The sequence below is a fragment of the Hippocampus comes genome, unplaced genomic scaffold, assembly GCF_001891065.2.
Source record: "Hippocampus comes isolate QL1 unplaced genomic scaffold, H_comes_QL1_v1.1 scaffold22, whole genome shotgun sequence".
Lineage (NCBI taxonomy): Eukaryota > Metazoa > Chordata > Actinopteri > Syngnathiformes > Syngnathidae > Hippocampus > Hippocampus comes.
In genome coordinates this window covers 4,934,239-4,949,794 of record NW_017806175.1, presented here as the reverse complement: position 1 = coordinate 4,949,794, position 15,556 = coordinate 4,934,239, and the positions used below count along the sequence as shown (strand labels likewise).

The following is a 15,556-nucleotide window of genomic DNA, read 5'->3' as shown; positions in this document are numbered from 1 at the left end:
GAGGAGGAGGGGGCGGTGGCGGGAGCTGAGGTGGAAGCAGAAGGGTGGGGAGGGGAGGGGGAAGGCATGGGTGGAAGCCGTTGCATTTGATGTCGCCGTTGGTGAGCGGCGCTGAAGGGTCCGACGACTTCAGTGTTTCGACTTTGTCCAAAGGTTTTATTTTGCATCGTTTTTTCTGTGAGAAGATAAAAGGGAGGGCACACGTAAGACTTACATTTTTCTTAATCTTAAGATTTTTTTTTTTTTAGAATTGTTTTTGACAGAAAATGTTGCATCTTTGAGGGGAACCCCCCCCCCATACATTTGAGTGAAAAAAACATGTAACACAAGTCCACTAGCTTAATGCTAACATTCAATGCAAAATGCCATGTATGGGCTAATGAAACTAGCATCGATGTTGCCAGTTATAACCCTATGTGCAATGTATATCTTTACAGAAATATTGAAGCAAAATACCCATCGATATAATAAGAAAGATGTGCACTTGAGAAAAACAAGCTCAACTTTTTTTTTGGAGGGGGGGAAGCTTATGTTTAAATGCTTAAAAAAACCTTTCAGAATTGTACACACATTTAACAATAATTGTGTGTTTCCAGGAAAAAAAGGCAGTTTCAAATACATAGTTTAATTAAAAGGAAAAAAAGTCAAAGATTTGAAGAGAAAAGTAACATTTGAAAAAAAAAGCTCTACAGTTCAGAAAATTAATATATTTTTAAGAATAAGGGCAGATCTTTTTTTTTTAAAAAAATAGATTTTAAAGACAAGCTGTATATCCTCTATATATTTTTTTATTTTTAATTTCAGCACTCTTTTGTATATGACATTGTTGCCCCTTATTCTCATACGAAACCATGAGAGCATAATAAAAATCATTTTCATTCATCATGGTCAAACAAACAAACAAAAAAGAAAAGCAGGAGAGACAATTTACCTTTTTCTCTGGTGAAAATCTTAGAGGCTCTACAATGTACAAGTCTTCTGGACCAACTGAAAAAGAAGAGGAAGGTGAATGACGGGGGCAGGGGAGAAAAAAACAAAACAAAAAAAAAACTACAATACAATACATGTAACAAGCATGCGTCACTTGAACTTTTCTATTAGAGCGCAGCTGGCAAATGTCTACCATGAGCCAGCAAAGCTTCACACTCTATTCTTATGCTCCTTAAGCCTGCGTGTGCACACAAGCTGCCACTGACAGGTTTCAGCCCGAAGGGCAAACACGTACGGGCAGTAGAATAAACAGCAAGGGGGTCGGGTGGGGGGTGGGGGTGTCACATGAATCCCATTTGATGTTAGTTTACCTTCCGTGGAGGACAAGTGGAAGGACTTGGAGCGCACGAGCGGACATATCACCCTGCGCTTGAGGCTCATGTCGTCATAGGAAGAGAAGCATCTCTTGGGGCTGGGATAGTGCTTGCTCTTGGGCGGCGCAACGTCAACCGGGGTGGGGGCGGCGGTGGCGGCCGGCCTGGAGGCGGCGCAGGAGCTGCGGCAGCACTGCAGGCACACGAGCAGGCCCAGGGACACGCACAGGGCCAGAGAGACGACCAGGTAGCTCTGACGGTCGGATACCTGCGCAGGGGGGATTGGCGTAATGAAGAAGGGGTTTGCTGCCACATCGAGACAGGCATGTTCAAGAAGAAGAAAAAAAAGCTGTGTGATGAGAAATTTTGAGAAAATGTGTTATTTTTTTTCTATGTAAAAATAAGTCTGCAATTTGAGGGAAAAAAATACAAGTTGATTAAAAACATTTTAAGAGGGGGGGAAAATGAATTTTTTTTTTCATAAGACCGTTTTTAGAGGGGGAAACTATTTTTTAGAAGACATTCTGTATTTGAAGAAAAAATATGTATTTTTGGGTGGGAAACAAAGTTTCAAGGAAAAGTTGTCTTTATTACATGATTTGTATTTTTGATAAAGAAATGTCACATTTAAGAAAAAAGTATTTTCTGAGAAAAAAAAGCTCGAAATTAAAAGAAAAAAGTAGCTTTTTTTTGTGGAAAAAGATTGTTTGTGTGGGGGGAAAAAGTTGTAGATTTTCCATTAAAAGGGTTTGCTTTTTGAGGGGGAAACAACTATTATGTATATTATACAGTGAAAAACAGAAAAAAATTTGTTTTACAATACACCCTATGAGAGTGTGGAAACTAAAATAATTTGTGATATTTGGGGCATTTGACGAAGGCACAGACATTTAAGTGACTTGGAAACCATTTGAAAATGTGAGAGAGAAAAAAAAAAGTCTCCTTTAATGTATGCAGGTATAAGTCTCACATTAAACCAGTAGCAAGAACCACATGTTGTTATTACTTAACTACGTGTGTGGTTGTAAAGGACAACATATCTAGAAATCAAACAAACAGCCTGAATTTCTACCTCTTTCTGAAGTTGCCCGACTGCGACGGTAAGATTAAGCATCAGTTTGGTGATGTTCTCCAGCTGGCTTTGCAGAACCTGGATGGAGTCCTGCTGCTTCTGGTCCTGAGGATTGGAGCAAAGCGCAGTCAGATGATTTTTTTTTTTTTTAACACCAACCGCATTTCCAACGCCAGTCCGTTCGCGCCCGACCTGTTCCTCAGCGATGCGCGAGGTGTTCTGCAGCTTGATGACGGTCTTGTTGAACGCCTTCTGCATCTCCTCCATCTGTTTGCGGTACCTTAAGCAGCAGAGAATTGGATGAGTGTGTGGGGTTGGTTATTGCAGAGAACCCCCCCCCCCCAAAAAAAAAGGGCTATTCTACCTCTGGCTCAGCTCCTCCAAATATCTGCCAGACAGACTCATGTTCATCTCCAGGGCTTTGATCCTGTTGTTGAGCCTCATGAAGACACTCTCCTTCTGGCTGGAGCCATGTACGGCCGCCCCATTCGGCATGACGCCGTTACCGCCCGCCACGCCGCCGTTATAGTCCCCGCCGTTCTGCAGCTCGGCATAGAAATCAGTGGCCGCCCTGTGCGCGCTGCCGTTGACCAGCTCGTCCTCCGCCGGGTCCACCGCCCGATGAGGTTCCCCTCCCTGAGTGTCCCCGTGCTCCTCTGGTTGGGTGTTAGCTTTCTGTTGGTCACTTTTCTGCGGGTCGCTAACCGCGTCGGGGTTGATTGAAAGGGGAGCCGTCGGCTGCTCCGTGGAATGGGGGACGGGGTCTTCCGAGTGTGACGCAGTGGGAATCTCCTGCTCCTTGGCGGTGGGGAGGGCAGCATCCGGAACGTCCGTCTCCGGGGCGGGAAGCTGTTGCGGGGGGCTCGCCACCAAAGGTGGTGGGGTGGCGCTCAGTCGCTGCGTGTCGGGGACCGGCGCGGTCTGGAGGGGCGGCGTGGTGATGGGGTTTAGGGTGGCATCGTTGATGGGAGGCAGTAGCGTGTCCCGGTGGGTGGGAGTCAAGGAACTGTGGATATCAGAGAAGCTGTGCGGGTGAAGGGAGGATATTCTGCTGGGCTCCAGCTGGAAGTCGGGCAGCTGAGAGTGCGCAAAGGTTGTGTCATCGGGAGACTCGCTCTGAGGTTGGCCCTCATTTTGGCCTGCGAGAGGCACCTCAGGCTCTGGGGTCTTTTCAGTGAGGGGAAGGGCTTCCTGTGAAGGTGTTGGTATGGGGATTTGAATTTGTGGATGTGTCATGTTGGGGTCCTTGACGATGGGGCGCTTCTCCCTGTCAAGTTTGCGCAGACGCTCCTTGGCCAACATGGCGGAGCACCAACGTTGGAGCAGTTCCGGTAGTGTGGCCAGACAGGACAGCGAGGACAGGGACAAGAAAGGACAGTAAGCTGCGCTCTCCCTATCCACTGGCATGTCGTCCTCCTCTTCACTTTTGTCCTCCTCCTCCTCCTCCTCCTCCTCCTCCAAGAGGGTGACTGTGGACTGTCGAGGCTCTTCGTCATCTTCCTCTTCCACAAGAGTAACAATCCGGATGTCCGTGTGGTGTTCGACGGAGGAGGGTGACGTGGAAGGCACACTGGCGTCCTCGGGGGCTGTGTGCTCTTCTGGCTCCACAGGTTTCTCTCTGGAGGAATGGGGACAGAAAAAAAATAATAATCAACTTTTCAGGAATAATTCAAACTTGAGTGTCCCTTTATCATTGTTATTTTTTTTATATAAATTTGTAGTCCGCTAACATTTTTGCTCAAACGCTTAATATTCAACTTAAGTTGAATGTCACTTTGGGGGTGTGTGGGGATTGAAATGCTTAACCGGCTGGAATTAAAGATCGGGCGGGCTGCCTACTTTACGGTGTGTCAAAGGGCTTACATAGTTAAGTTCTGAGAGATTTCCACTGGCGTAGCAGGCGCCGCCTCCACGCTCTCCTCCTTGTTGGTCAACACCTCTGCAGTTCCGTTTCCTGTGATTGGGCAAACAGCATTTGAAGACAGTTGTTTAAGTTGCATTGGAGGCAAATGGCTCCGTATCGCTTGTCGTGCATGACGCTTCTGGAGGTAGTGTGGAGGAGAGGAAACCCCTTTCGTGGCCCACATGTCCATGTTTGGGGAAAGAGATAGAGCTCGTCAGATGCAGTTGGAACCGATCCTGCTTCCACACACAAACACGCATGCAGAGAACTGAAGAGCCAGCAGCAGCAAAAAAGAAAAGATACGCAGTGACTAATTTCACACAGAATGCTGCGTATGCATACGGTGGATGTGAAGTTTACACACCCAGTTGTCAATGTCAGGTTTTTGAAACAGCAAGAGTCCAACAAAAAGCGTTCCAAAACTTCCTCCTAGATTAAGGTGACCCTTAAAATTTTGAAAGCGGATCCAAAATTTGAAAGAAAGTCATTTTCGAGAGGATGTGCTCGCACAGGTGTGCACACTACGGCTGTGTTCAGAATTAACCAATCATACTGAAGACGTTCAAGTCAGCACACGCCGGCAACCATTTCTAGGGCCACTGATGAAGCCCAAATAAAGTTCAGATGCTCTAGTTGGCTTTTCCTGACAGTTTCTGAAGTCACTTCTTACAGCACAAGTCATGGTCTGCAGAACGCGTTGTCATTGACACCGTCACAGCATCATCAACTCTAGGAATAATCCATGCAAAAAAAAAAAAAAAAGGTAGAGTGTCTACATTACATTATTGGAAAAAAAACGATTAAAGAAAATTATAGCCCTGTAGCAGCTGAGTGACGCTGCCGTTGCGGCAAATCAGTGTTGGAGGTAGACAAGTTCCATGAAGCGATGAACAGGATGTTTCAATACGAACGGAATAGTGCATGTCATCTTCAAAGATGTTTTAGAGCCATTGCGTCATCGATTCAAGTCGGTTCCCATCTGCCTTCCGCCACCTTTATCATTTCCTCAATCATCCCCTTACATTCATTCAAGAGAGCACCAGCGGAAAAACGACAGAGGTCAGGTCATGCATGACTCAACAATCTGTGGGCGGGCAGCCGAGGCGACGTCACTTGATGTTTCAACATGTGAGTGAGTCACTCAGACAAGTTGGGGCCTCATCCATCTAGGTAGACCTTGTTCAATGGAAACACATTAAATCCTGCTTCTAGGCATGCAGGCATTAAGTCTCAAAAGAAAAATGAAAGCATGATTATAGTGTCACGTATTTTCACGATACAGAGCCTACAAGTGGGAACTAATTCGACCCCGTTATGAGGCGGCAAAGCCATGTGATCACTTGCTGCCAATCAGCAAAGAAAGCCAGTGAATAAATAAGAGTATTTTCATCGAATTAAGAGAATGAAATTGGAGTTTTATCATACAGAGTATCCAATGGAATCTAAATAATTTAAAGTAAAAAAAAAAAAAATTAGGTATTGCATTTAGTGACCTCATCAGAGAGCAACTCACAGGGTGCTCACGTGAGTTCAAGCATGACTCGACGGTGTTACGTTGGATGTCGGCAAAGCGGTTACAAGTACGAGAGGAAGTGGAAGACCCCAGACAGGATGTAAAAAGAACAACAAGAGGGATACCTTCCGCCCCTGACTGGCCCTCCAGCTCGGGTTTACCGCCCAGCACGTTAGCAGCAATGTTGTTGACCATGTTGAGGATGGCATCTGGAAGTGAACAAACAACGTGGGCATTTTAGATATATTTGGTGTACTAAGTTAGTCGGGTTTTTTTCCCCCCTCCATAAAAAATTGCGTTTAATCATCTTTCATTGCAAAAACGCTATTCATTCGACTCAAAAAAAAAAATTTGCCACAGTTGACGACTCAGACACCCGGGCATCATTCGAGAATCTGTACACTATGAGTAATCCCAAGTAGGTGAAGAGAAAGTGGCCACTTTCAACCCGAGCCACAACGACATGCCTCGCTAATGGAGCGCGAATAAGCACGTATGAGTGCTTGTTTGGAGCTCCCGCTGACTTTGCATTTTTAGCTTTTCAAAGCATGATGGCAGCTGTCAGCCTTGACATGAGAAAACAGAATTATGATCCAAATTGGTAGGCACGCCTCCCCCCCTTTTTTTTTTTTAAATAGTCAGTTCTTGTGTTTTGCACCACCAACAGAGAACAGGTCAAATCACTTGTGTGCAATTATTCAAAACTAGAGAGTTCAGGTTTTTTTTCCTTTTGCCCCCCCCACACACACACCGCCTTAGGGAGCCCACGAACCATTATCGTTAAACGTACCCCACCCAGAATTACTACGACTTGGTAATTTTTGACACAGTGTCATGCTTTTTGTGTTTTGTGAGCATACTCGTTGCGGAGCCAAGCAGGTTTTTAGACGCCTTGTCTTCTGATGGTTGATAGCCAGGCGGATAGTCTGAGGAGACAAACGCACATTTCAACACCCCTCATAGCAACAATAAGAGGCTGAAGCTAAGTGCTCAGTGGACACTTTATTCGGTCCATCTCACGTCACGTGTATTAGTATACATTATTGTGTTCCCGGATACTTACCGTAGTCTTCATCCAGGAACTCGAGCCTTTCAGAAGGATACTGGGAATCTGCTATCTCCTCATATTCCTCCACCATGCTAGTTCCAAACACCCTACGCAAAACAAACACACTCTTGTTACATCCACAAAGCTGGCCACAGGGAAAAAAAAAAAAAGGTTCAGGGTCATTGTTACAAAACAAGAGATGACATAATCTTTTAAGAGACTTTAGCTAAACAAGTGAACATTTATCTCATTGCTTCTTTTAGGTCGACGCTGTTTTGAGACTATCTGTGGAAAAGCCACATACGCCTCACGAGGCTCTAACTCGGTCGTCTTCTGGGTGAACGACGTCATTAAACTATAGGCCAAACTCTGGCGGCGTAGATGCAACCGCAAACAGAACCATATCTTACCTGAAGAGACTGAGGGGACAGAAGTGTTCCGAGCCAAAGCGGGAAAGTAGCTCAACCTGCAAAATGACAAGACAAGAAGAATGTCAGCCATGATTTAACCACAATCCTAACACTGCATACACTACTCACAAAAAGATACAGTGGTACCTTTACTTATGAACGTCTCTTCATATGAAATTTTCAAGTTGAAACGCCTCAACAGGAAAATATTGCCTCTGGTTATGAAAGAGATTTCAAGATACGAAAGGTAAAATTACAGTATGGGCTGCTCAGAGTTTCCTGAACGCAACATACTTCTAGCTGATCTGCCATTGGCTGTTACGTAGCATCTTCCTGGCATCCCATTGGCTAAGAGGGACCTCTACCGGATGTGTCTATGCGTGTAGATAGATATGTGTCTATGCAGCATCCTTGTCATTCACTCCTCGGGCCACGATAGTTTTACGAAAATGTGAATTACCCAAAAATAAGGGTTCACCAGTCGGGCGATCGCTCACTATGCTGATGTTTGCCTTGGACATTTTCGAAGGATTGTTAAAAGCCGACAAAAGCAAAACGTCCTTGGATCAGTTTTTGACAAAACGCCAGGCAAAAACCGCATCTGATAGACAACATGAACTAAAGAGGGCAAAACACGAGGAGGATGCAGTTAAAAGTTAAATGATCATCATAGTTTTTATTCTTTGTTTTTTTACATTATGCACAACTCTCATTTATTATGCAATAATCTAATTTGTAACATGTATTTGTTACATATTTTGATGCATTTTTATCCTTTAGGAAACATTTTTGTCTGACTTTTGAGGGGTATGGAACGAATTAGGCCATTTACATGGAAAACGCGTCTCTACTTACAAAATATTCTAGTTAAGAAATGTTTTCAAGAACACATTAATTTCCTAAGTAGAGGTACCACTGTGCTAATATTGAGGGTCGAGTGAAATTTCAGGATGAACCTAAAATGAAGTGAAGCATTCAACAGTTGGACTTGTGAGGTCAGCTGGGCATGTGAGGTTCTCGAGCCGTTCAGCTCCATGCTTCAACCCAAAAGCAAGTATCTCCTCGTGAGTAGTGTATGCCAGCCCCATTCTTAACACCCTCAAACCACCAAACCACTGCCGCCGAGAAACTTACAACGTGGTCTGCGTCGTTGTTAGTTAGCATCCACATGCATTTGTGACAAGTGTTTGGCCACTAAAAGGTCCCCCCGCCCAACAGTTCACCACTTAAAGGACACTTAATTACGACAGTTAACGACAGCCAGTGACGGAAAGAAAGAGAATGCTAACCTTGATGTACTTGATGAACATCTGAGGCCAGAGCAAGACGGCACGACAGAAGGCGGGAGGAATAAAACAAGAAAATGAATTCAATGAAAAGGTGGTTGCAAGCACTTTCTATAAAGTTCAGAGAAAGATAGAACACACTCACACACACACACAAACACACATACGCAAAAGGTCGATCCATTATTCCGGATGGCTCCACGTGTTGCTGATGGGAAATATTTCTCACGAGTGTTTGAGAAGGGACAGGCGGGCAAGCAGGACGAAGTCAGAAAAGATGCGGAAAAAAAATGTCCGTGCAAGAAATGAACAAGTTCTACACTACAAAGATTTTTGCAGCGATGCAAGCAATCCTGGAGATCTAGACAAATTTGACAATTAAAATAAGATTCCAATATTGTTATATCACCCTTCTTTAAAAAAAAAAAAAAAAATTTTACAAAAGCCTCCTTTGAACGGAAATGCCTTGCTTCCTGTGAAATTTCAAGCACGGGTCGTTGTGACTTTTTTTTTTTGGTGCATCCTATTATGTAACATCCCAAACCAATTTAGAGTTAATCAGTGAAACGGGTTGCGTGGGCTATTTTATTTTAAATAGCCAGAGGATGTTATAAATGTGCATTGGTTAATTCAAACTAGAACGGCGGACTTCCTGTTCAGTTTTGTGCATAAGTCTGAGACTTTGTTTATTCCTAAATCCTGTTATGTCAGACATGTTTCCCCCAATTTCATGTCCATCGGCGAAACAGGAGGAGGGGCCTAATTTTATTTTTTTTCTAACTTTCCAGGAATAGTCATTTTGAGGGGTTATGTTTAGGACTTTCGCTTTCCTCAGAAGACAAAAGCGCATCTGACCTTTAGCTCATACTGTACAAGCAGAGCCACTGTGATGGACACACAATGCGATGGCCATTAATAAGAGTCACATTTCGCCGTTCACTCGTTCGCGGGATTGTCGTTACGCGGCCTCACTGCAGGCTTAAATTACCGTGGAATTATAAAGATGGTCCCCTGAGTTTACAACCATGAATGCCACGGCGTGAACTCAAAGCAGATAACCGTGAAACGCACTCTTTATCCCCCCCCCCCCCCAAAACAGGATGTACCTTCACATATTTAGCATAAAGCTGTTCGTCCAGCGGAAAGCTCTGCACGATGCGCTCGTCACGGGCGTGGAACGTCCCCAGCTTCACCCACTTGTTGGTGGGGTACCTGTGAAACACAGCGTGGCCAAAAGTGAGGCCTCGAAAATGTTGTCCCCGGGCTGCGTGCCAAACAACGAAGCTGGTGCAAAATGCCACGCGGGTCGAGACATGACTCGAGGGCAGTCCTTGCGTGCCAGAATATATGAAGGGAAATAAACCCTGAAGGTCAAAACGGATGATAAGCCAAACATTTTCTGTGCCACGATTCTGTTTGTCAAGCTAACTATAGATGGGTTGTGCGTGTATGGTAGTCCTGGGGAGTGACACATAAAATACTGCCATTAAAAAAAAATAATAATAAATTTAAAAAAAAAAAAAAAAAAATCATAAAACAAACCTTGCACAAGAACAAGCCAACGTTACGAGAAAACTACGATAAAATTCCAAACGGTGATACTGCATCAAATTTGAATTCTTAATATTGTATTTGGCATAGCTTGCTAACCCCTCGGCGCTTTGCCGCCGGCTCACCACCGATATATGTAAACATTGCGCCAAGAGGTTTTTTAATTATTATTACTTTTATTATTTTTACTTTATTTGGCAAGCAATGTTGTTTGAATACTGGAACCAATCATATGTGTAACTGGTTGGAAATTAAAATATTATTTCCGGGGATTATTTGCATACAGACATTTGTACTTTTTTTTTTTTTTTTTTAAGCCACGCCGCTCCCCAACTCGTTACAGCCGCAAAATTAGGCCCGATCAAACAGAGGCACACTAATTGTGTGCCGGGTTGCCTAATGCAGCCGCCAGTGATTTGACACTGCCAGTTTGTGGACAATTTTTTTTTACAAGGCGTACCTGTCACTTAGGGAGACCAGGAAATCTTTTGGTGTTGACGAGAAGAGTTCAAAGTTGGCAATGTCCAGTTGCTTGACTTGAATGGGCTCACAGAGCTCGATCACAAACCTGCGGAGCATTCGAGAGGTGTAAGACAAACATACATACGTAATTTTCAAAATGCTAGGGGCATAGATTGGTCTTTTTTGTCTGAAATTACCAGATTTTGTTGCTGCAGGGATTCAGCATGTAAAGATCCATATTCTCCATGAGAATAGCCGACGTGCTCTGGAAGAAGGAGATTTGAAAACAAAGTGAGTTTGGATTGATTTGTTGTTGTCTCAAGGTGACATATTGGAGAAGTATGCCCCCCGCGTCCCCCGACTCCCCCACTCCCCGCCAACCTTGGCCTCAGTGTTTGCAGACAGTATCTTAGCGCCACACTCCACCGAGGCGTAGTTATTCTTGAAGTTTTTTTGGACTTTCTTCACCGGCTGGGCAATGCCGCTCGCGGCAGTGTGGAGATTTTGACCTGCGGAGCGGGAGAGATATACAGAAATAGAAGCCGAGTGGAGGCTAAAAGCCAGAAAACAACCAGTGGGGCACAATAGAGAATCCTCCTGATGCTACAACGGCAGTAATACTTGAAGTGCCTGGTTAAAGATTCTTACTTTTCTCCTTCTCCACTTCCATGACTTTTTTCTTCCACTCGTCAAAGGTTGGGATGTCATCTTTGCTGGGAACCGAGGGATCCGATTCCCTGCCCGTACCAGCCTCCCCTGCCTGAAACGCACCAACAAAACATGCATTGCTTGAAAACTTCAAACTTTCATCCTAAAAATGTACAACTTCATTTCAGAAGTCACACGACCTCTTAAATTCTCAAATAAGTAAAATGCAAAATGAAATATCAACAACCTGCTGCTGTAAGGAGGGATCGTCGTCTTGCTGCACCTCAGCCCGTCCCTTCTGCTGTTCGCGTTCCTCCTCCTGTTGCTCTTCCACTTGGCTCGAAGTGGACTGAACCGCCACTGCTTCAGGACCGGTATCCTGGCTCTGGTCTGACCTCTGGTCCTCTTTGTCATCCTCTCTACAACAGAAACAAAGGGAGACACAAATGAGTGATCAAAAAAATGGGTTCTCAAGGTGTCAGCAGCTCCTTGCCTGGTTTCAAAATTTCTGATTAGTGATTAGTCACTTAAAATTGTGAAATTCAATCATAATAGATGAATCAGCTGGTGCAAGGATTTGCTTATACCCCGTGGGAGTGGGACCGTCACTCTGTGAGGTAGGCGTGTCATCTGCTTCATACGTAGGTGTGGCTGGGTCCTGATGTGCGGCAGCCTCGTCGCTGAGGGTTTCTGCAGAGGCCGGGGTATCGTTGGACACGTGGTCCTGTGCTGGACCTTGCTCTGAGGAGCTGGAGGAGACTGCGGTCTCCTGGTCACCATCCTGGTCCCGAACTTGTACCGGATTCTGTGCATGGGTTCGCAAGTCTGAATGATTCACGGGCTCTGACGAGGATTCTGGCTCGGGAGCAGCAAGTAGAGGATCAGACACTGGATCTGAATTTGTCACTTGTGCTTCTTCCTCAGCTACTTGCGGATTCACAGTCTGTGGAGATAACAAGAAAACAGATAAGATGATGCTGTTGAAGCTCACACCGGTGCTTTTTCCTGTGCCTGAAGTAGCAAAGCAGACCGAACAAATCAAAGCTTTGTATGTTTTGCATCAGACCAAAAAAACAAAAAACAAACAAAATAATTCATAAAATACTGTTGTTTTGATTAGCAGCTGAGTTTCTTTCTATGCAGGAAGCTCAGAATCTAAGTTCTATGACTGTTTTTAATAGTGGGTACAAACATTTAAGTTATTAGTAAGTTGGCAACAAGGTCCCCCCCCCCCCTCCGTGTGCCTGATGGAGCAAAGCAGCCCCAGACCATAATTTAAGACATTTGTTTGTTCCACATTAGGCCGCAACGCTTTCATTCATCCAAGAGACGTCAAAATAATTGTACCTGTTCTTGATGTATATTCTGTGCTGCTCTCTCGGCCTCTAGTCCCATATCGTAGGAGGTGTGTGTTGTCCGTTCGTCCACTTCCTATGAAATACATAAATCAATTAACTTTTTTTTTTTTTAACTCGTCAAAATGCGAGTCTGAGTCGCAACATAGATATCCAATATTTTTCCAAAAGCTGTTTGACGTTACATTTGTTTTGACAATCACCATCGTAAAACATTCAACCCTCCTGTTATGCTGCAGGTCAAACTGACCCATTAGAAAATATGGGAATATTTAAATTACATAATTTCTCTGGCCTTTTTTTTTTTAAATACTTTGAAACTGTGGGTTAAATATTGTATCGGTAATGTTTTAAGGCCTATTTGAACATTGCCATGAAAGTGAAGAAGAAATATTAGGTAGCTAACTTCAGTCAGTGGTGAAACTTCCTTCTGGTTAATACAGATTTTGGCGAGATTATGAGACCCTGTTTCCTTTTGCATCTGTTTGAGAGCCAACCATTCCAGTTTTTTTTTGGAAGGTCTGTTACTTTATCAGCATGCGTAATTGCAAAATATACGGTTCAGGTTTCTGCGTGTTAAGAGGCAAAGTGGTGGATGGACTGGCTTGCAGAGCAGCACTTGTCATTCCTGTGGCTTGAACACAATTTGCCTTGAGCGCGCAGACGTCCTTGGTTTCATGACGACATTGCGGTTTGCCCCCGCACGTCCCACCACCCCAAAAAGAAGAAAACAATCCATTTATCTCCAATAAATACGGTTATTGTCGAGCGAAATACACACAGAGTGACTTTCAGAATTTAAGAGACCATTACAAAGTCACTTCAAGTTGCACGCGCTCGCTTCACGTCGTCAGTCTTCCTTTTTATGAGTCACCTCTCTTCCAATTTGGTGCTTTTTCAAGATAATAAGCTGTAAAATTAGCGAGATAAGATGACACAAGTCCTACCTACCCGTTGGCAGGACTTGGCACTATCGGAGGACACATACGGGTGTCCGTAATCCTGACTCCTCCTTCTATTACCAGGTCAATAAGAGCTTGACCCTGCTTCCCTGCCTCACCATCTGGGTGCTGTGCCTTCTCTCTCCAGACTAATAATACCGCTGGTCAACACGACAGCAGGGCGAAACAGCAGTGTTGACATTGAATTATTCATTCCTGTCACATTTCATTGAACAGGAAACAGGAACAGACCTGGAGCTGCACGGAGTCCTGCTCCTGCTTAGGGTCATTGGGGTGGTTGTTGCGATTGTCGTTGTCGTCGTGCTTGTCCTGGGCAGGCTGACCTGGGTCTGACAAGCTGTGCTCTGAACAATAGGCATGATAATTAGGGTACCTGAAACACACAAATTTATATCATGAGTAGCAAGACCAGAAGTTGTTGCAGTAACAAGAACGCCTTTGTGAACGGATCGGATCTGAAAATGGAGACATGGGCCATTTTATTCAGTGTAAAAAGAGTACCCAGGTGTCGTAAGTGCACGCTTTCATCAAAATAACTCAAGGGCCAAGAATTCAAACCTTTCAGACATTGGCTAAAATTCGCGGTGAGTCCTGACTCGTGCAAAAGGTGCACTGCTCACGCTGCTCATTCGACTGTGGGAAGGGCTAAAGGAAACATCTTATGCATTTTTGTGCATTTTTTTTTTCCGCCTGACTGAAAAAAGTTCCCAGGTGTCTTAATAGTAGCCTTCTGAAATTCATTCGTCAAAGACGACAAAGACTGAATAATTATAGCACGCTTGACATTCACCCGTCTCACACTGACTGAAATGACTCGGTTTAGGGAGAGGCGGTTCAGACGCCTCTGAGGACAATTTTTTGTTTTGTTTTTTAAGCGACAAGCTACAAATATCTACCCACCTTTTTCAAGTGTCATTCAAAACGGTCCCCTTTAAAAAAAAAAGTGAAATCAAGAGTCCCAATTTATGATTTTAAATTCTATGCTCTGCGCTTTATAACACTGTGCGCCCTGTAGATGAAAACAGTTTTAAAATAGGCCATTCATTGAACGTACGCCTTATAATCTGAAGCGCCTTATAGTGCAGAAAATACGGTACTTTAAAATGCATATTAAGGGAAAATTGACTTGTTTCTTTTTCATGGTTGTATACAAAGAGTTGGGTCTTTGGAGTTTCTGCCCACCCCATCACGTGGGAAATTACACAAGCAGGGTCATCCTCAAAAGCATTGAAAAGCATACAGTCCATGAATAAATAGCAACCATGAGATAATATAGGCTGCGGGCTTGTGCTTTAAAAAGGATCCTGTGTTGCATGATGGTTTCCTATGTGCCCTTTCGGTCTGTAGGCAACCACGCCAAGATTTATGGAGGAGTACGCAGTGGCTTCTTCACTCTTATGTAAGAGCTGGTTGGGTATAGAAATGTTCACCAAAAAGAAGAAGAGGACCTTGCATTCAAGACCAGACCCAACCCGAAGAAAAATAACGAAACAGAAAAAAAAAGATCACTGGTATGCAAACCAACCAGTAGATAGTGACAACAACGCAGCAAAATAACCAGAAACAGAAGCCATGACACAAACCGGTCGAAAAATGTGCACTGCAGGTGATCAGATAAAAAAAGAAGAAAAATGAGAAGACGAGTAGAAAAAGCGGTGAAACAACCAGACGAAGATGAAGTAGAAGACCGAATACAAAGTGAAGAAAAACAAGAGGAGAAGCAAACAAAAGATGAGAACCATTCATGTATTCATACAGGGGGAAAAAAAAAAAGCAAACCAACTGGAAGAAATAGCAGCCAAGTTCAAACAGAAGAAAAATAAGAACCGCCCACGAGACACAATGTCGGGATTAGTCGAAAATCTTTGACCCATTTTGCCACCATATTTCTCATCTCTAATTGAAAACAGTTTGAATAGATGCTACCAACATAGAAAAGCTTATTTTTTTGTGACTATAGGTTCCATTAAAAAAAAAATATCTCTCTCTCTCTCTATATATATCTCTCTCTCTCGCTCTCTCTCTCTCTCTCTCTCTCTCTC

The 15,556-nt window shown here is 44.0% G+C and overlaps 1 protein-coding gene across 2 annotated transcripts in view; it reads right to left on the bottom strand.

Moving 5' to 3' along the window:
* The window catches only part of suco (SUN domain containing ossification factor), a 47,342-nt gene that overhangs the window by 821 nt on the left and 30,965 nt on the right, over positions 1-15,556 (bottom strand). The window contains exons 2-22 of one of the 2 annotated variants that reach the window (XM_019896863.1): positions 13,746-13,887; positions 12,545-12,628; positions 11,785-12,140; positions 11,445-11,616; positions 11,198-11,309; positions 10,931-11,058; positions 10,747-10,814; positions 10,548-10,655; positions 9,643-9,748; positions 8,540-8,560; positions 7,251-7,306; positions 6,856-6,947; positions 6,653-6,718; positions 5,918-6,001; positions 4,240-4,330; positions 2,741-3,994; positions 2,569-2,656; positions 2,377-2,481; positions 1,302-1,572; positions 932-987; positions 1-175 (exon numbers count right to left, since the gene is read on the bottom strand). The exon at positions 1-175 is cut by the window's left edge and continues 821 nt beyond it. In XM_019896863.1, coding sequence (XP_019752422.1) covers positions 1-175; positions 932-987; positions 1,302-1,572; positions 2,377-2,481; positions 2,569-2,656; positions 2,741-3,994; positions 4,240-4,330; positions 5,918-6,001; positions 6,653-6,718; positions 6,856-6,947; positions 7,251-7,306; positions 8,540-8,560; positions 9,643-9,748; positions 10,548-10,655; positions 10,747-10,814; positions 10,931-11,058; positions 11,198-11,309; positions 11,445-11,616; positions 11,785-12,140; positions 12,545-12,628; positions 13,746-13,887 — 3,635 coding nt within the window. The remainder of the gene's footprint in view (positions 176-931; positions 988-1,301; positions 1,573-2,376; positions 2,482-2,568; positions 2,657-2,740; positions 3,995-4,239; positions 4,331-5,917; positions 6,002-6,652; positions 6,719-6,855; positions 6,948-7,250; positions 7,307-8,539; positions 8,561-9,642; positions 9,749-10,547; positions 10,656-10,746; positions 10,815-10,930; positions 11,059-11,197; positions 11,310-11,444; positions 11,617-11,784; positions 12,141-12,544; positions 12,629-13,745; positions 13,888-15,556) is intronic. The other variant, XM_019896864.1, reaches the window with a different exon arrangement.